Below are 21,045 nucleotides of genomic sequence, written 5' to 3'. Positions count from 1 at the left end.
TATTCAGCGGGCCGGATGTGGCCCGCGGGCCGTGCTTTGCCCAGGTCTGCCATATCCCATATCCCATGCACATTCCCTCAGTGTATTAGCCTCTGCCACTTCTGCTGGGAGGCTGATCTACCACCCTCTCAGCAAAGTACAAATTCCTTAACTGTGATCTATGACCTGGTTTGTAATGCATAATAAAAAGTCTTAGTCATAAGTACCTTTTAATGCTCGTCTTGTTCAGTGTCGACGTAATAAATGAATCTGATGATCAGCTTTCCAGCGCAGGGCTGCAGCAGGTATGGCTTCCAGCTGCCTGACTTACAATGTTCTATATAGAATATGCCTCAAAACTCAACTTTAACTCCTTCAGGACCAGCGCTATTTTACACTACAGCAATTTTTATACATTTTCTTGTGAGATTTTTTTTATTTTTGTAATCTTTGTACCTAACCCAAACATTATCTAACAAATTCCCCCAATAACGGACTCCCCACAACAACTAAAACCAATTAAATATAAAATAAAAACAAAAACGAGCCACAAAGGGCTGCCAGGTTTCTGCCTGTCACTAGCCATTGTCCTTGGTTCTCAAAGGGTTAACATTTAGTGGGTTTTTTTTTTGGGGGGGGGGGGATTAGTTCCACTTTTAATTTTCGGTTAATAAAAGTTGGTCTAGGCGCCAGAAGCTCGTCACGAGGTCCGGCTCCCCGGCGTGGAATTTATCCGTCTTTTTGATGGGATTACGCAGGACTAATCACATGGGGAGCGCTTGCTTTGTAGCTCCAGTGTTTGATTTTTTTTATTTATTTCTTTATTATTTTTTTTAAACTTTTCTAAAAATTTTTATTGATTTCTTCCACTTTTTTTTTTTTAAAAAAATCATTAAATTAACACCGGTTTGTAACATTTAATGTATATCTGATGTAACATTAAAAATGCAGTGTTGGTCGTGGACCCTCCGAAAAGCTGCAGAGGCGTCTTCTCAAAGTAATGCTTTGCTGAGATTCTGGCGCATGTACGAAATCGGTGTCACAGAATAATTGCGTGATGCCGAGGGACACATGCTAAGGGTCACGCGTTTAAGTGAACAGTAAACTCTGTTTTCATTTTATTAACATTCCTCCCCTGATGCCCCTGTTTTGGAGGAGCTCAGAATGTGCGCGGGGTAAGAGTGTATCACGGTGTTCTATGGTCCTAAAAGTCACCATAATGTGCACAGAAACAGCAGGAAATTGGTTTATTTCCATTGTGTAAGTAAAACACATGATTATGCTTTAAATGCTTTAGTTATAGAAGTACTGAGGTCTTGTTCCATCTTAATAAGAGACCTTTGAGGTCCCAAAAGCTTATAGAACTTCATATCTTTTTTTTTCTACGATGTCCCGGCTTCGACTAAAGAATCTATTTTTTTGTGGGTTAGTGCGGTTATATCAACTTTTCTTAACGTACTAGAGAGAGCAATTAATATTTTTGTGTTGGTTGGGGGGCAGGAACCGGTTGGTCTGACACAATTGGGGCTCTCTAGGAAAATGAGAAATCTGTCCCCAAGGCCTACCAACTGTGACATTAACCCTGGCGTTACCGGCTCGTGGGAAGTGTGATACTTTCCAGTACCGTGACACAGAATTTTAGGGCATCGGAAAATTGCCCTAAATGTGCCTAGACTGTAAGCTCTTTGGCTCACACAGGGCAGATAGCTGGTGGCTAATAGGCCTGTGCACTAACCAGTTGGGTCAGCTATATTCTGGCCCTTCTATTAGGGGCAGGAACACCTTACAAATCCTTCCACTTTTGTTTCCATTCAATTTCAGAACTTCAAGACTGGAAAGTTGCTGAAACAATTTACACCTCATTGAAGGGTTAACGGTCCTTTTGTAGATCTCAGATCTCTAGGACTGAATAAAAACAATCGTTGATGGAGAGGGGATATCCTGTCCAAGATTTTGCAGATAAAGTCTTCTAAAAGTAGGAGGAAACAATGTGCGGAGACCCCCACCGTGCTACAGGACAATACATGTTGTCATTACAACAGCAGGGGGCAGGAACTAGACAGTCCCTGGGGACAAGGGGTTAAAGGGCTGGAATTGCAGACGCCGCAGTACCCCTGGTTTACCACTAGATGGTAGACGAGAGCAGACACATTCCTATACAGAAGCAGGCAAAGTCCAGGCTTATTTACCTGCTCAGTGCAGCCACAACCAGATGAGAAAAGGCAGAATGGCTGGGGGCTCCAAGCTCAGAGGCAAAAAGAAAAACAAGTATGGAAAGCTGCCCCCAGAGGAAGACCAAGGGACCCCATTACAGGAGAGGGACAGGGTGAGCAGCCCACAGCAGGAGCCCTCTGAGCAGCCAACGCAGTGCAAAGCTCCCAAGGGCAAGAAAAAGAGGAGCAGAAAGAAGGTGCACCTGTCCCCCCTGCCTGACAGGTATGACCCCCTGGAGGAGGGAGTGGAGGAGGCTGAGAGCAAGGAGGACAAGAAATACAAGAGGAAGCAGAAAGTGAAGAAGTATGCCAAGGTGAGCAGGGGGAATGGGGGCAGGTGCGGGTCGGCAGCTTGCTACCCCAGGGGCAACTACCAAGCCACAACACAATCCCTAATCAGCACAGAGGTCTTGGTAAATATAGATATGCAGTCATAGAGAGCTGAACAACATATGCCTACATTGCAGTACAATACATACTCATATACTATGATACTATATATATATCACAGCAAAGTATAAATAAAGCATTGGAAGGTAACATGCTGACATATAAAATGTAACAAAACATAACAAGGTGCATGGATATAGGCAGTAACCATGTAGATCACAATGTGAGGATATAGCCAGATATGATATATTGTTGCATAGCATATAAGGTAATATACCACAGGAGCATTACCTAGAAATGTTATATTATTTAAATTAACATAAGGATAATGTGCCGCTATATGGAAAGTAACACGATGTTTAGGGGGTGGCCGTATAGAATTTGACTCACACAAAGGTATGTATGTCTCTAGAGAGCATCTGATCTATCAGTACTGATCCATTGGCAACTCCGAAAAATGTAAATATATAAAGTTTTTTATAGCGCCATTATATTCCGCAGTGCTGTACAATGGATAAACAGTCCATAAAAAGTAGTATATAACAACAATTTGATTTACAAAAACAATAGGTAAGGAGGGCCCTGATCCAACAAGCTTGCGATCTATCCACCCAGGTTGTCTAATCCATACAATAGGTGTAAATAACAGGATATCACACATATAAGGTGCAGATATGCTTAAGCGATAGTCAAGTTAATGCAGGACCTGCAGGATAGCGTTTCCTATGGATCCCCACATATGGTCTCACATGCTTTAGTGGATTTGCCCCTTTATTTTCTGGGGACGCAGCTTTTTCTTGAATATTTTCCTGCTTTTATATGGAGACTCCGGGAGAATAAACGCTGCTTTCCGGGGAAGCATTTGGGGCAACTCGAGAAATCACACACCTGGTAGCCATACATTACAATGCGGTTTGGCGTCGGCTATATGCCAGGACACCACCCTATAGGGGGAATATTCTAGCTGACTGGACCCTGATACCGGGAGCAAAGCACCGATCGGACTGCGTGATCCAGGAGAATCTACCCCAGTAATTGAGTAAAAGCCCCGAGACTAGGGGGCAAACATTGGGGATTAGAACTGCTAAGGAGAGCGAAATGCCGATGAATGAATTAGAAGCAGGGGCTTAACCCCTTAATGACAAAGCCAATACATGTACGGGCCCATTGTCCTTAAGGGGTTAAGACCCCTGATTGCGGCTGTGAATATAGAATAGCAGGGGCAGTTCTCATGCATGTGGCCGGTCCAGTTATTGGTTCCCCGGTGTTGTGTAAGTGGGTTGACACCTTTAATTACACGGCCGTACCGGTTAGATCGGTTTTCGGATACGGTTTCTGTTTACGATATGAAAATTAAAGCGTAAAGTCCCCTTATCGGGTATTTCTTTTAATGGGAAGTGCTGTTTGTCCAATATTTCTGTTACGGCGTTATAATCTTATCTGTGTAAAGCCTCGGCATCTTTAAATAAACACCAAATAGTCCCTGAGGAAGCGCCAAAGAACGGAAAGGGAGGTCCACGGGAAATCGCGAAGCAGAGACTTCAAGAATAATTTCCCATATCCTACAAATCTATACAACAACTAAATAATCTGTAATGGGATTTACATGTGCCTAGACTGCTTTACTTTACAGAGAGGGTGGTAGATGAGTGCCCTTTCTCTTTACTGCTTTGCAGCCAACCAACAATTTAACATATTTAATATAACCCCCCAGTGCTGTATACAGTAATATAACCCCCCAGTGCTGTATACAGTAATATAACCCCCAGCGCTGTATACAGTAATATAACCCCCAGCACTGTATACAGTAATAACCCCCAGCGCTGTATACAGTAATATAACCCCCAGTGCTGTATACAGTAATATAACCCCCAGTGCTATATACAGTAATAACCCCCAGCACGGTATACAGTAATATAACCTCCCAGCGCTGTATATAATAATATACTCCCCAGCGTTGTATACAGTGATATAACCCCCCAGTGCTGTATACAGTAATATAACCCCCAGCGCTGTATACAGTAATATAACCCCCAGCGCTGTATACAGTAATATAATCCCCAGTGCTGTATACAGTAATATAACCCCCAGCGCTGTATACAGTAATATAACCCCCCAGTGCTGTATACAGTAATATAACCCCCAGCGCTGTATACAGTAATATAACCCCCAGCACTGTATACAGTAATAACCCCCAGCGCTGTATACAGTAATATAACCCCCAGTGCTGTATACAGTAATATAACCCCCAGCGCTATATACAGTAATAACCCCCAGAACTGTATACAGTAATATAACCCCCAGCACGGTATACAGTAATATAACCTCCCAGCGCTGTATACAGTAATAACCCCCAGCACTGTATACAGTAATATAACACCAAGCACTGTATACAGTAATATAACCCCCAGCACTGTATACAGTAATATAACCCCCAGAGCTGTATACAGTAATATAACCCCCAGTGCTGTATACAGTAATATAACCCCCAGCGCTGTATACAGTAATATAACCCCCAGCGCTGTATCCAGTAATATAACCCCCAGTGCTGTATACAGTAATATAACCCCCAGCGCTGTATACAGTAATATAACCCCCCCAGCGCTGTATACAGTAATATAACCCCCCCAGCGCTGTATACAGTAATATAACCCCCAGCGCTGTATACAGTAATATAACCCCCAGCGCTGTATACAGTAATATAACCCCCAGCGCTGTATACAGTAATATAACCCCCCAGCACTGTATACAGTAATATAACCCCCCAGCGCTGTATACAGTAATATAACCCCCCAGCGCTGTATACAGTAATATGACCCCCCAGCACTCTATACAGTAATATAACCCCCAGCGCTGTATACAGTAATAACCCCCCAGCACTCTATACAGTAATAACCCCAGCGCTGTATACAGTAATATAACCCCCAGTGCTGTATACAGTAATATAACCCCCAGCACTGTATACAGTAATAACCCCCAGCGCTGTATACAGTAATAACCCCCAGCGCTGTATACAGTTATATAACCCTCCCAGCACTCTATACAGTAATATAACCCCAACACTGTATACAGTAATAACCCCCAGCACTGTATACAGTAATATAGCCCCCAGCGCTGTATACAGTAATAACCCCCAGCACTGTATACAGTAATATAACCCCCAGCGCTGTATACAGTAATATAGCCCCCAGTGCTGTATACAGTAATTTAACCCCCAGTGCTGTATACAGTAATATAACCCCCAGCGCTGTATACAGTAATATAACCCCAAGTGTTTCTTCGTGTTCGTTTTAGTGTCGTGCCCCCCCCCCATTTCCTGAAAGAGGAGGAGGGACTTTGATTGGGTGAGCTGATCTTCGTTTGTCCAATCAGCTCACTCTTGTGACATCATGCATTTAATAACACCTATTAAGTTTAAAATTAGATAATAATATATCTTTAAATAAACATGTGCTCTACTACTATCCTTACCCTCACATTAACCCTTTAACTGTAAGTCTAAGCTTATTTTGAGTTGTTTTACCCTCTTTCCGCATACCTGCCAACAGTCCCAAACTTTCCCGGGACAATCACTTTTTTCAGTCCTGTCCTGTCAAATTTAGGTTGTAGGTAAGTAGGTCAGTTATTACTCAATTACTATATATATATATATATTCAATGTACAAAATGTCAGAAAACTCAGTAAAATATGTAAAAACTTTAAGAATAAAGCCGCCATTCTTTATTTTGTGCACTCGTCGTATCTGAGCCAAGCAGCAGATCTGTGGTCTCTTCTTCCACAAAACCAGGGGCAGGTTGCCCTGTTGAGTGATGAGGTGACAGACTATGACCCTATGATGTCATTTGTAACACCTAATCTTTATTAAGCAGTTATAGCTGCAATTAGGTGAGGTCACAGGTCCAAACTATTTCAAACAAAACTCTCACCCAACGGCTGCGGGAGGCTGATTTCATTATTAAAAAAGAAAAAATATATAAAATGATCAGAACTTACAAATATTTATTTAAAAAATACGATGTTAACACAGTTATTAGATAATATTGTCATTTCCGAACACGTGCTGCCGGTGAGAACGTCCTACTTGGATAGTTTGTGGAGCGATTCAGCACTGGGCTGTGTGTTGCAAGAAATGTAACAAAACGTGTTTCGCAACGTGTAACATTTCACATTCTTGGAGCGTTAGCGTGATAGGTTTGTGTGACACGCTACGCGCATGCATTAAAGGAACCGTCACGTCATTTTTAAACTTTTTTTTATTAAATACCACCTCCCTATCCTTCCTGTACCAAAGCATAGGGTTTGTATTTCTACTCATTGTCTAAACATCTCCATTTATGAACAACGACATTCTAAGGTTGTTTCATTCCACGGGCTTGGCAAAGACAAGGTGGCTTCAGGTTCCTTACTGAACCCGGCTGCAAGGGTTAAATCCAAGGTCTACAAACTCCCAGCGCCGGTGCTCGACCAGCGATGTCAATTCACGGCGTGACAGCATAAAAACGACGACAATTCCCAAAGTCTGGGAGACGCGCCGGGTCCTTGCTGCCCCATCGGGTCCTTGCTGCCCCATCAAGTTATTGCTTAATAGGAGACCTTGTTGGATCTTAATTCCCTCACCTTAAGGGTGATTTTTAACAATTTGCTTTGCCCAAATATCATGTTATTTGGTAATACGACCACCGAAATATCCAATGCTTGGTTTTTGGAACTGGGGTCCATGTTTAAGAACCCATTGTAATATCTGCATTAACTACTTTTATCTACCAAGAACGTCACCCGAAGTTCACCTCTCCGCCTGCATGTTGGTTTGTAATCAAATATTTGGCAGTAACGTGTGGATTTTGGCGGAATGCCGTTTGGCAGAAAGACAGTTTGTGGAGTTCAGTAAATCTACTTTATTCTTTGATAAGGATGAACCGTGAAGGCCTGCAGTTAGAGGTCTTGGCCTCCTCCCTGCTGTTGACTTGTATCCAATAGGACTCAATAGGGCCTGACTCCTTTTAAGAAGGATTAAGAACTCCAAAAAGTGTGAAAAGTGTCTTCTTGACAAAACTAATTCACTATTATTTCCCTATTTATAATGTTCTTTAATAAAATTGTCATGGTAACCCCGTGAGGCTGAGGACACATGGGGTAGATTTGAGTTTGAGAGAGAGGGGCACTGATGAATTCCTGGGGAGACTCCTTGCCTGGCCTATGCCCTCTTTTGTCAAAGTCACCCTGTGACTACGATATTATATAAAAAAAAATTCTACAGTTTTTTTTTGGCAATAAGTTGGAATGGGCTAGTTCTTGAGCATTAGAGAAAGGTACAGGAGGGGCACGTGGTGCGCTCATGACTCGTTTAAAGGTCACACTCTTAGTTGATAAGGAGAGATACTGTGCAGAAAGCGATTCAATTGGTAATCAAAAGGCATGTTGGGAACATATTATCATAAATTACACTTTGTCAGTTATCGATTTCACTTAACAGGCCGACCGTTCCCATTAACAACGGCAACAGAATAACCAGAATAACTTTCAAAAAGAGAAAATTGTTTCTTCTCAGAATTTGTGTGTTTTTTTTTATTTGTTTGTCATAAAGGGGTTAAGAAGTCAGCCATTGAATAGAAATGCTGTATGTTTTAGAACCAAAGAAATAGGGAAACACACAAATTGTCACATTCAATAAACCCCCCCCCCCGCCATTATATAGACCCGGAACTATTATTTAAAGTTAATTTCTCTATATAATAAATTATGTTGTGTATAGTGTCTCCCAACATTTTTTTGTTAGTATTCGTATCAGAATAAAAATATGTTGTGCTGTTTTTTGTTGTTGTTTTTTTTAAAAAAGGGTTTTTGTTTATGCATGATATAATGTTTTTAGGCAGCTCCATGTTGGCCATTTGTTATCCCAAATTGGAGCCCAATGTACCAGACAAACACCCTGATTCCTTATCATACTGCCTGTGGGAAACAATAGAATGGCTCAGTCGTAACCATCAAGGCAGAACCGATGACTAATGAAAGTCTATGGAGGAAGGGACTTCCTTAGCATAGCCATAAAGCATCAGCTCAGTGTGGTGTTTGAGCCGGGAGAGTCACCCACAATTTCACATGACTGACAGCAACGGCGGCCTCCAGATCTGCAGATAAAGGGAGTTTATTGGAACAAAATGAGCTAAAACCAGTTTTTTTGCCAATCCCATCTGGGGGTTACATTAATGTATACAGCGCTAGGGGTATATTAGTGTGTACAGAGCTGGGGGTTATACTCATACCTGGAAACTTTCTGGCTCTGGCTAGTCAGAACCCCACCCTTTGCGGGATGTGGGTAGGAGGTCCCACTGATGTCAGTGGGGGTCCCGTTGACTTCAGTGGGCGATCATGCCGGGCTCGCAGAACATACAGTATTTTTGGAGGGGAAATGGGTGCGGGGAGTGCGGATTGCCCCAATGCCGCTCTCACAACCTGAAGTTTCCCTTTAGTGACCCAGAGAAGTGCCGCCTATAAAGGTAAGTATGGGGGGCTCTCGTCCCAGGCTTCTGCCCGATGTGCCAGATGGCCAGTCCTGGCCTGGTTGTGCCATTAAATAACATGTTTACTGAAAGTTTCTCGTATCGCATTTTGTGTTTAAATAGTTTGCCTGCTTATTGCAAGCAGAAAAAGGCAAATCAGCTGTCATTTGTATCATTCACATCCCAACAGAAGCGTCATAGTGTAGTACTCGAAGTCAACCTGTAGGTGGCAGCAGAATTCCATAATCTACAAACACCAAGCGCTACAATTGACTTTCCTTCTATTACCTTCTTGTTCCAGTTGTAGAACTTCTCATGATTGTGAAACCCTTAATTTACCCAATTTAGTTGATAATAAAGCCAGTTATGAGAATTTTAAATTAAATGTACTTTCATGTTTTTCTATCAATTTATTTTTATGTTAATTTATAGACAAAGACTAATTTAAAGCTTTTTTTTCTCTCCAGAATATGGGCAAAGCTGTCCGGACCGGGTGCCGCTACCTGCTGATTGGAATTCAGGGTTTGGCAAATGCATATATAGCCCCGTTTGGGGTTTCTTCTGTTGTGATATCATCGATGACTCGTTAACAAGTAACACAACCCCTTCCTCCCCCCACAAAAACTGCGTCTTCACATTTCAAGTATTTCAACTACCTGCAAAGAAAATGGACTTTCACAAAACCATGAAGGGTGGCCGAAGCCAAATCCTTATCCACGACACACGGGGTTTCTTTATCCAGCGTAACTCAGGGAAAGTTATTGGCCAAATTCTTTGGACTATATATATATATATATATATACACCACCAAAAAAACTCCATGTGCGAAGGCTGAGATCAACAAAATATTAAGATAAATGATAATACGGATATTGATTTCATCAACCTGTAAGTATTAATTGTAATTAGTACTAGAACGGTCAGTATGGGGCAGAATGCATAATCAATTACCCCACCATATAGAATACCCAGCCCTGTCCTCTTTCTCTTGGCCATGTGCCATTGTAACTACCTCCGCCAGGCTCTTTGGTCTCCACCATGCATCATTCTTGGACGTCTAGAAGTGGCGCTGTGGACATTATTCACCCGGGATACCTGATAAATGGACGCCCGGCTTGCTTTTAGCCCTGGTCGCTAAACAGAGAAACATAAAACATAAGTACAGAAATTGCTTTAAAAGTTTGTAAATGGTCTAAAACTATTCACGGTATCTAAACAGTATTTTCCTAATGTGTTATGTTAATGTGTTATTACAGAGATTTCAGGGTGGGGACGACGACACATAATGGATTAAATTAAGTTGTATTAACTCCTTAATGGCTGGGAATAACATAGAAGCATAGACTTTGAAAGCGGTGACTTGTTTTTATTACTATTACAAAAAAAAGGGACTTTTACTTGTGCCCCCAAAATATTCCCATCCACGTAGACTCGGATTTATTAAAATGCTTGAAAAGTTAACTAATAGACGCTTCTGTAAATTGTATCCCTGCCGTAAAACGGGGGGATCTGGCCTCCAGATGTGTCGCTGCTCAGTGGTTGGAGGTCCAAATGGACCAATCGGGCGATAGATGATCGTGAGGAATCTGCACAACCTCCACGGCAAAAAGTAAAGGGCAACGAGGATCATATATATGCCTGAAATCGGGTTTCGCCTGGAGCCTCCGGGTCACTACAGGGAAACTCTGGGTCCTGGCATCGGAGTTGCGGAGTGGCGGCATGCACCAGTCATCGCCAACTTCCGCTCCAACAATAGTATGTGTCCCGAGACATCAGCGGGGCCACCTAATGACGTCAGCGGGATCATGCATCCCACATGTGGGGGCTCTGGGTAGCCAGGGGCCAGCACGTTCCCGGATGTGATCATATCCCCGGGCTCCTCAGTGAGGGGCAGCAGCTGCGGAGGGGTGGCTGGGGTCATACACCGCTGGGCAGCACCCCCATATCTGACATGATCGTTAAAGTAGAAGGTTAAAGTACGTCGATGAGGGATAGGTGTAGAAAGAAGAGCGAGGGTCGGACCCGAGGTGGTAATAACCTGCGTAGAAGCATGTGCCAACTAGACTAGGGGTATATCGTGTGGCGCTGATTCCCCGGCTTAATACGGAATCATGTTTCTTTCCGGGTTATAATGGGCACCCCTAGGAAAAACACTTTCTTTGGGGCCAAATACTTAGTGGTTATGTATGTGAAAAAACGTTGGCATTAGAGAGAGATTTCTGGAGAGAGTTTTATCTAACTAGTGTTTAAAAAGTGATCTTGTCATAGAATGTTCTTGTCGATTGTGTCCATCCACTTGGTTGCTATGGAGATAAAACCCCTTTTCAAACTTATCACCAGGATTTATTTTTATACACAACTTTTTGGTTATGCGATTAAGTGATTATTTGTTGCTTTGTAGTTGAGTTGCCATCAAGGGGGGTACAACCGGTACTTTTATAAGCGTATGGGGCCTGGGTTAATGGGGGGGCAGCCTCGCTGATATGTCACGGGCCCCCTCATTGGACTCCCTGGACTGCTACTCATGGGCTTTTGGGGCCTGTACTCCCTTACAGACTTTGGAGCCTGGTGGTCCCATTGTGAGAATGGAGTGGGACCCCGGGGTGGCATGGGGCAGGCCGTGGGAGAAACATGTGGCGGCCCTGTCTTTAAATTTCTAATTTCCAATTAATTTCTAATAATTTCTATTTTTAAAAATATGAATGTTTTTTAAAAAAACGCTTGACTGCCGCAAAACGATAGCCCTGGTTCTCGGAGACCCTTAAGCTTAAATAGTAAAGATATATTTCATACATTTATACATTTCAATATATTTTCATATATTTTTGTCCTTCCATCTCCAAAAAAAGTTTGAGGAAATGTAAGTTTTGATGATGTGTTGTTTTCACATCCCTGTAAATGAAAGCTTTAAATATTTGTGTAAAAAATAAATAAAATGTGTATATACTTTAAATAAACTTCACTCGTAATACAATTTTTGTAAAAAACGATATAATCTGAGGTAACATTTCATCCTTTATGTTCCAAAGTATTTTCCAACCTAATGTACCGCACTGACTTTATAATTCGAAGTATGATAACATTTGGGTTTTTTTCATCGAATAATTACCGAATTCAGTATTTCTTAAATTAACGCATGCTGCTTTTAAATATTTAGATACAAGGTGTATGATAAAATTGTTAGTTCTGATAATGCTACTGAGTATATTTAGTAAATAAAGCATTTGTTTTGTTTTTACAATTTGTGTGGTTTTTCACGTCAGCGATTTCTGTGAAATATTATTTTTGTTATTAGACCCCAATATTTTATGGCAAAATCTACAAAAACACTAATGTCGAAACTCTATTTATTTATATGACGTTTTTTTTTAATGAATACATTTTTAAAAAAATGTATTCATAGCGGGTAAAAATACTAACAAAAATCCTGTACGATTTTTATTTTAATTTACAAGTTATCTATCCATCTTTTTTTTTTTAACCTAAAGCTAAGAAATTCCCCACTAACCATTAACCACATTCACTAAAAGCAATAAAAAAATCAACCCCTTAGGGTCAATTTAAAAAAAAAATATATATATATTTTATTAAAAAAAAAATTGGATATTTTGGCCCAGAGAAGCGCTGCTTTCTTACTGTCTTTCTCCAGCTCACGATCACGTTACCCGTCCGTGTGATTCTTTGTAGTGCCCCGAGGTCTCATCGACTGCGATGATGTGGGAGTAATAGGACCTGTGAAGTACCTGGTAAGTCATTGGTTAAAATGGCTTCCAGGTCTCTGCGGTCATCCTATACAGGAGAACAAAGAATGAATTAGTACTTTATAAGTACGTTAATATGTAATTGTTAGCTTATTATACGTACGTTAATATGTAATTGTTAGCTTAAACATGGAAACTGCATCTCCAGAGCTGCAGCACACCACTCTGGTTTCTGCACCAGTTTTGACTGCTTTCAGACGTGTTAGTGTGTATCGTTAGCATGCACGGGTATATGGTGTTAGCATGTGTCAGCGTATCGACTTAGTGGTGCAAGGAGATGATGAGGGCAAATAGCGTATGTGTATATGTGTAAGTGTGCGGTGTTAGGGCGAGTTTGTGTGTTAGTGTGTGTTTTAGTCACGGGGGGTGCCGAAGGTTAGAAGTGTTAAATAAATAGTATTTTGTACTTGGCCTGAATTTTATTATTTAATCTGAAAATTAACCCGACGCTTCCACTTTAAAAAAAAACTAAATCAGCAAAGTTTATAATTAACCGTTAATGTTAGGATATCGCCAATTTCGGATTATTTATTAAACTGACACTGAGAAAAAACATTCACCTCTCACACTGGTTCTTGTTTAAAGGGACACCGCAGGTTTACGGGGAGCCCCCCTAAACAATCAATGCATATAGAAGTTATCGCCGGTTATGTTTTCGTTGGCTCTTTTTCTATCTGGATTCCAGTGTTCTTAACCCCTTAATGACAAAGCCCGTACATGTATGGGCTCAAAATGCATTGTTTTCAATGGGTTTAGGGACCGCCCATTGTCCTTAAGGGGTTAATGTGGAGGAGAAAGAATCCAAAGTTCTCTTTCAGGCACGCATTTCACAATCAGCGTATGTAACATGAGTGGATCTCATGATCGGGACGGATGCCAGATTGAGCCCAGCCTTTATCCCGCCCCAGCAGTTTGGCTGTGCTTGTTGTAAATTAAGTAAATGTTTTGTGATTTTAAAGAAGTACCAGAGGGGGATTTCCTGGGGTCCGAAAGCAAGGCCTGGCCCTCATGGAGAGCGTATCTCGGACACGCGCTGTCCTGCTCTTAGCAGCCGGCTTTGGAGCAGCCGTAGGAGTCACTTGGTTCTTTGTCAGCCGGAGGAAGCGGCGGCTCGTGAAGGTGGGAGAAGTATCGCAGCTTTTCGTGTACCCCGTCAAGTCCTGCAAAGGAACCCCCCTGAAAGAAGCAAAATGCAAAGCGTTTGGCTTGGAGAACGGCAACCTCAGAGACAGGTAACCAACTGGCAAACCCAAGCTGCCGGAGAGGGCCGCTAGGCATTCAGGGAACTGTGGGTCATATGGAAGCCTTGGGACTGCCTATAAAAACCGTCATGGCAAGCGGTAGTCACGTGTGCAAATGCGTGGGGGTTCATCAGAATAGCCCCTTTTGTAATTGCCCTCTTTGCCCCCCAGCTCTTGTTTACTTCACTGGGAATTCTTTCCTGTTTCAAGCAGCCAACACAGCTGTGAAAATAGGGGTAGGGCCACCACATTAGCCATGTTTTCGAGGACACATAATTATGGCGTATTGCAGACCAGCGCGGGTAAAGAGCTGCGCCCCGCAGTCCTGTATCGGCCTGGGCCAGAATACATCACTGACACCCTGCAGCAGGGGTATACCTAGGGGGGGCGTCCGCTCCGGGTGCCGCTCGTCAGGGGGTCGCCGCTACGGCCGGCCCCGGGTGTGCGCCTCTTCAGAGACAGACTATATTGCTCACTGCTGGAGGAGCAGGTCCGATTGGGGGGACACAAAATCAAGAGAGCTCGAAGGTCTGTTCCCTTGTGATGCATGGCGGTTTCTGATGCTGAGCGCTGGGATATGATGTCATAAGATGGTCTACATTTTATTTTTTGGCATTGTGAGGAATGCATATTTTTCAAAATGATTTGTTCAAGTGGCTGCCAAGGACACCGGAGTATCCCTTCAAAGAAATCATCAACATTTTTATTACAAGAATCACATTATTTTCAGACGAAGTGTGTTTGTCACGTAGACGAGTTCTCGATCGGTTATCTTTAGCCCAATCTACTAAACAAACACTCTGGTTCCTTATCATAGGCCTGTGGGGAGCCTTAATCACTCCTGCTAACACACATGCACACTCACGCTTACACATTCTAACACACTCTTATACCGTCATGCTAACACACGTACACATACTCCCCCTCACACACACACTTACACATTCATTCTCACACACGTACACATGTACACTCACACACACATACATACTCCATCTCTTACCCTCTCATGCCTTCTTTCCCTCCTTACCTCACCCACAGCTTCCTCCCATGATTTTACCGCCGGGTCGCAGAACATCATTTATGTGACCCCAGCTGTGTTCTTGCTTCCCTAGGCTGATTCAAAACTGTTAACAAAGGGCTGGTCTGCCCTATGTGAACTCTGTGAAGCCCCAGCCCTAGTCTCACCTCTAACCAGATCATTTAAAAATGAAATGTCCCCCATTGGCTGTTTACGTGTTGAGCGGTGTGATTTACACCCATGCAGTTCTTCTGTAAATCAACAGCTGCCCAAAAAAACTCTTTTGGGTGATGTGGTTGGCGGGAGGACATGTACCTACCTCACCTATCCAGCAACCTCATGATGTATTTGAACAGAACACTGGGCTATGATGTCACATCATGGCACTCCGGTTCAACGCATGAGAAGGTGGCCATGTGGCAGCTTTAGTCGATCTTTCAGCTGACTGGGCGGTCATGGGAGATCCACGAGACAGGGGGCAGATCAGCGGGACAGATCAGCGGGCCAATGCCCATAAAACTAGGACTGTCCCTTTTAAAAGGGGACACTTGGGAGGTATGTATTATAGAAAATGCCTTAGGGTGAGGCAGCCTCTTCATGTACCACAACAAAAAAAAAACAAAGAATTTTTTTTAATAAAATGTGTTAAAATGAGGACAAGAGATGGTTGATATACTGATATAATGTATATATAGGACAGTTTGCGATGGGCTAAATCCACTCGGTTACGTGTTATGCGGCGCGCTTCTTATTTATATTATGTCCCGTTATGTCCTGTTTACTCGTACAGGTGACCCGATATAAATCAATAAATAATAATCATAGTGCAGTAGATAGAGTTACAATGTAATGAAATAGTTGAGCGTGATTATTTAATAATAATAATAATAATAATAATAATAATGTGAATATTAGAATACAGACTTTGGATAATGAGTACACAATTCCAATAGTGATTTTCACTCTTCGCGGTTTTTATTTGCAGACATTGGCTCGTTGTAAAGGAGGACAAAGTGTGTGTTACGGGCCGCCAAGAACCCCGCCTGGTACTGATGACGGCGTCCTGCGACGATACCCATTTAACTCTTTGCGCTCCTGATATGGACGAGCTACACGTTCCTCTAAAACTCTCCGCCAGCAACGAAACGTTCACCTGCAAGTGCGTACCACGGGTCCTTTGTGTAACTTGGTGTGCGGTTTGCCATTTGCTAATGCGTCTTTATCCATTGTCCTTATTAATTACAAAATAATACTCTGGTGTTCATTAACCATTATGGTGCTGTATATAAAGCTGATTGTAGGCTTCACGCGTAACCTGCAGGGGAGGTCATTTCTTCAGCGTCGAGCTGTAAAGGGTTAATGTACAAGTAAGGTTTACCTTGGGCTATTAGCCAACGGCATTAGGCCGGTAATCTTCAACGTATGAGGATATATCGTGTAAAAGAAATTGGTGGGTGACAGGTTCACTTTTTTGTTCTTGATTTTTAGTTTGATTCACTTTCTAGAATTCATGGCAATACGGTCACGGGAAGGGATTGTGGAGATCAAGCTTCTCGGTGGATCACTAGCTTTCTGAAGAGCAGAGAGACTTATCGCCTGGTGCAGTTTGAAGAAACAATGAAGCCAAGGAACCCAAAGAATGAGTATGAAACCTACACAGAGAATGATACGGTGAGTCCGTGTATAAGGAAAGGGAGTTCTGGTCCACTCCCATACAAAGCAGGTAACTGGGTTCAGTCCTTGGTTAGACCTTCCTTTATATTTCCTTTCCTTCTCTTCCTTGAGTTCTTAGTGCATTTTAGAAGCATGTTCTGTAAGTGTACACAGTATCCACTTGTCGTATGTTCCTCCTTGTTTGGACACGTTCTAAATCAGGCAAATACAGCAACACAATATTACATCGTGTCATGATTTTTCAACAAAAATAAAGCCAAAATGGAGAAGCCATCAAAGATGGTATACTTTCTTTTTCACGCAACAGTAAGATAGAAACTGTATGAAACCTATGGGTCAAACAAATGTCGTTTAGAAAAGCAGAAACCTGGGACATCATTGTCAACATAATTCTAGATTTCTTTAGGGGATACATTTATATGGATCCTTTACATTCTTCCAGGTGGCGTATCCAGACCTGAGTCCTCTTCTTCTGTTGTCGGAAGCCTCAGTTGATGATTTAAACACCAGACTTGAGAAGAAGGTCTCTGTTCGCAATTTCCGCCCTAACATTGTGGTGTCAGGGTGTGCACCGTTTGATGAGGTATGCGATGAGATGATTTTTGTTACATTATCGGGTCATTATGAGTGTCATGTGCTAAAGTGATTCGGGTACAAGGTTTGAAAAGTGGTCTTCTTGCCATAGCAAGCAATCTAATGGTCCAGCCAGGCACATAACAGGATTATGGGATTTCTGGTCTAAAAATGAGCGTAAGGTTGTAAGTCCTGTAAATTTTATTAAATTAAATAAAATATTCAACCAAATTTTTGTTATTTGCTTTCATCTTTGGGTTTTGCTTGATTGATTATTCTTTTTACATTTTTTTATTCTTTCACATAATTGATAATAGTGGATTTTTTTTTTTTTACTTTTTATACAACCATGAAAACCATGAAAATAGTTTTTTCTTGATTTCATTTTCATTCATCACCATCTAGTGGTGAAATGAAGGAACAGCTACAAAATGTTTGGCACAATGTTTCTTTCTGTTATTAACATTTTTCATTGTCATTTTACTTACTTACTATTTTTTTTAAATCTTCTTTAGCTGTTATAATCATAGTTTCTGGGTTTATTGTCTTCTCACTCTTAGCTTGGGGCATTTAAAAAAAATACTGAGCCATCTGTTTTCCTGGGTTCAGTAAGAATCTGGTGCTTCTACTGAGTTTGTTAACAAAAAATTAGCATATTTTAATGCTGCGGTTTTTTTTGTGTGGGACGTGCGTGAGCCATAGATTTATTTGCTAATTTGGGGGTTTCATTCTTTCTTTGCAGGACACCTGGAAAAAAATTCAGATCGGCAGTCGTGTGACCTTGAAGCAAGTTATGCCCTGCCCAAGGTCAGTAAGATACCAATAAGCCTGAACAAGTATATATATATATATATATATATATATATATATATCGCTAATAACTAGTAATTACAGTAGCAAAACCCTAATTTACTGATGGCCAGCTTTATTGTTTTGGGGCCCGGCTTCCATATTCCAACTGGTCATTTTTCTATTCTGGGGAGACTAAAACAGTGGTTCCCTGGGGCTGTGGGTGACAAAACACTTGCTCATTATATGAAATGAAAAAAACCCACTAAAACGGTTAATTATTGGAGCGTAATATTTTTGTTTGCATGTTAAAGTGTGATTTTTACTTTCATATTAAACGTTTCTATTAAATCTGAAGATGTATATTCACCACCGTGGATCCTGACACTGGAATCATTGATATGAAGGAGCCACTGACCACGCTACGCAGGTATGTAGATACAACATATATGATAATATATATATATATATATATTTAGTATCCTCTTCCCTGCTTCTCTCATTTATCCAAATATTTAATATTTAGGTGGTATGGTATTTAGAATGATTAATTCCCTGCTGTTTCTATACACATTATCGGGGCTTTTAGGGCAGTAGAACCCTGCGATACCCTCATACCCAGCAAACATTCCGAGCTCCTAGAAAAAAGGGGCATCAAGGGAGAAAAGAGGGCATAAGGGCTCCTGAAGAGGAACAATTCCTCTCTGTGTATAACGAGGTTGATATTTTTTCTGTCTATATAACATTTTTATTTATTTATTGTAAAATAGCGTATTAATTATATTTTATTATTAATAAAATAGCGTTTTATTAATTTCCATATATTTCTGATACCAAACCGTAGTTTTCTGGCTACTCGACCATTAGCCATCTCGCATCAAGCCATTAACCCTTCATTTATTAATTACAATATCTCGTCTCTTCTTTCAGTTATCGCCAATACGAAGGCCCACACAAGAAAGTGTATAAGTCAAATCCTTTGTTTGGACAGTTTGTAAGGATTGAAAAAACAGGTGTCATCAAAGTTGGTGACCCGGTGTACCAGGTCATTTAGTGAATGCCATACCCCCACCCAAAAAAATGATTAATTCAGAAAAAAAATCCTAATGGTGCTATTGAGGCAGATTGTATTATTTCTATATATATATCAACAATGGCTGCTGTTGCTTTCATGAAATCTCAATTATTTTTTTCATGTAGGTTAAATATATACATTTTATACATTTTTTGTTCTTCCGCAGAGGGTTGGAGGTCTCTATACTGCTTGCCGTAGCCCACGGTAGATCTTCCATAGGGCAAGTGGTTAAAAACCCAGTAACATCCCAATCTGAAGTTCAGTCTTTTTTTTTCTTAATAATGCAGATAATTTTGTATATGGTTGCTCCTCTTGCCAAGGGACAAATGTCATATGATGTCATATGATGTCATATGATGTCATATGATATAACCCCGTTGCAAAGGAGCCTGATTTTTGTGTCCTGTCCTGATGGGATAACCTACAATGTTTTTGAAAAAGAGAAAAAAAAATACTTTGAGGCTCCTTAAACAATACATATTTAAGATGTTGACCGTGAATTGATGGCTGGGTGCAGATCTTGAAAAGGACTTTGAATGATAATACAAGAATCTGAAGCCCTAACTGAAAAAAGGGCCTAAAAACGGCCCCTGGAATTTCTCTAGAGACTGGAAAATATAACTAACTGGAAGCATTTTGAGTTGGCACAGGGGGGGCACAACTCCTGTTCTCGAGGGCCACAAAACCTGAATACTATGTAACCGTGCCCGGATACAAGTCGTTTTCATGCATCTTCCATTGAACTGTCTCTGCAAAAATTGGGATGACACAAAAAGTGTGTCGACCCTCAAGGAGTAGAGTTATGCACCCCATGGTCCGTGACGTTAGTAAGAAGACTCCTCGCGTGTCAAGGTCCGCCTAACCTAGAACCCGAATCCTCACCCTGCTGAACCAAAACCCAAGCTTACGCTTAACTCTTCCAAACAGAAAGAGAAACCCGTCTTTTAGGGATTTCAGAAAAAAAACCCTATCTATGGAGTTTAGCAGACAGCATATACAGAGTAGTTAGGTGACTAAATTGACTAATTAACCCTTTTAATGTGATACCATAGCTCATAGAAGCCAAAGAACTGGAAGGACGGGTTCTTTGTATAGAACAGAATCTGACTCCATGCTCAGGAATCACTTCTCGATATTGTATTACATTTCGTATTGAATGTTGTCGCAACGTAATTGCTTTTCTTTCTTTGTTTTTATAAATAAATGTGATATTTTTGCTTGCAGTCATGTGTGTCTATCTCCGTGAGCTGCCTTTCCACAATAATCGTTAGAAGCGGGATCACTTGTAGCGTAGGAATGTGGGAAATAAAGAGTAAAGTCAGGAAACCTTAAGTTGTTAAGACCCTTAACATTCAGTTTTATAAATTTAGCTAAATTAGTGTAAGAAATTTGTGAAACAGACACGGTAAGCAAAATCGTTTGGGACAAAATTTTCATTTTGTTTCTGCTGTGTTTGCTTTCGAGCAACAAATTTTGTTTCCTGTCAGCTTTTTTGGAACGACATTCGGGGGGCATTCCCACTGGGGGGGATCCCTTAAACCTTCTGGACTCGCCTTTCACAATACAATTTTTTTTTTAAAGCCCCCCCACCCCAGAGAGTAAGGACGGCCAAAGAGGTGCAGCAGCAGTAGTAGTAGTAGTAGTAGCAGAGCACTGGGTGTGGGCAGACACTGGCATATGATAAACTCATACAGTCCTGTGGATTGAATTTCCCCAATATTATATATTATACATCTTATATTGTAAACCAATATGTATTTATCAATGAAGAATAATTGATATGACAAAAAGATAATAAAAAATAACGTGTCCACAAATGACAGGTTTG

At 41.3% G+C, this 21,045-nt stretch overlaps 2 protein-coding genes across 2 annotated transcripts; both read left to right on the top strand.

Annotated features, from left to right (window-relative positions):
* The first annotated feature begins 2,131 nt into the window (after positions 1–2,131).
* Positions 2,132–9,890, top strand: C3H1orf115 (chromosome 3 C1orf115 homolog). The gene is made up of 2 exons (XM_053459661.1): positions 2,132–2,506; positions 9,551–9,890. The coding sequence occupies exons 1-2, from the start codon at positions 2,192–2,194 to the stop codon at positions 9,671–9,673; spliced, it is 438 nt and encodes a 145-aa protein (XP_053315636.1). The 5' UTR covers positions 2,132–2,191; the 3' UTR covers positions 9,674–9,890.
* A 3,928-nt stretch (positions 9,891–13,818) lies between these two features.
* On the top strand, positions 13,819–19,722 carry MTARC2 (mitochondrial amidoxime reducing component 2). Its single transcript, XM_053459659.1, has 7 exons — positions 13,819–14,076; positions 16,092–16,265; positions 16,612–16,777; positions 17,223–17,363; positions 18,096–18,160; positions 18,501–18,572; positions 19,073–19,722. The coding sequence occupies exons 1-7, from the start codon at positions 13,853–13,855 to the stop codon at positions 19,194–19,196; spliced, it is 966 nt and encodes a 321-aa protein (XP_053315634.1). The 5' UTR covers positions 13,819–13,852; the 3' UTR covers positions 19,197–19,722.
* Positions 19,723–21,045: the final 1,323 nt, after the last annotated feature.

Source organism: Spea bombifrons, chromosome 3 (genome assembly GCF_027358695.1).
Source record: "Spea bombifrons isolate aSpeBom1 chromosome 3, aSpeBom1.2.pri, whole genome shotgun sequence".
Classification (NCBI taxonomy): Eukaryota; Metazoa; Chordata; class Amphibia; order Anura; family Pelobatidae; genus Spea; species Spea bombifrons.
Note: the sequence above shows the minus strand (reverse complement) of the source record. Positions and strands in the feature narration are given on the sequence as shown.

What these genes read in the sequence shown, in the direction of transcription:
- C3H1orf115 (XM_053459661.1), top strand. Translation starts at nt 2,192, where the DNA reads ATGAGAAAAGGCAGAATGGCTGGGGGCTCCAAGCTCAGAGGCAAAAAG. An exon ending in AAGTGAAGAAGTATGCCAAG is followed by an intron (nt 2,507 to 9,550) that starts GTGAGCAGGGGG and finishes TTTTCTCTCCAG; the next exon opens with AATATGGGCAAAGCTGTCCG.
- MTARC2 (XM_053459659.1), top strand. Translation starts at nt 13,853, where the DNA reads ATGGAGAGCGTATCTCGGACACGCGCTGTCCTGCTCTTAGCAGCCGGC. An exon ending in AACGGCAACCTCAGAGACAG is followed by an intron (nt 14,077 to 16,091) that starts GTAACCAACTGG and finishes TTTTATTTGCAG; the next exon opens with ACATTGGCTCGTTGTAAAGG. An exon ending in CAAGTTATGCCCTGCCCAAG is followed by an intron (nt 18,161 to 18,500) that starts GTCAGTAAGATA and finishes TTAAATCTGAAG; the next exon opens with ATGTATATTCACCACCGTGG.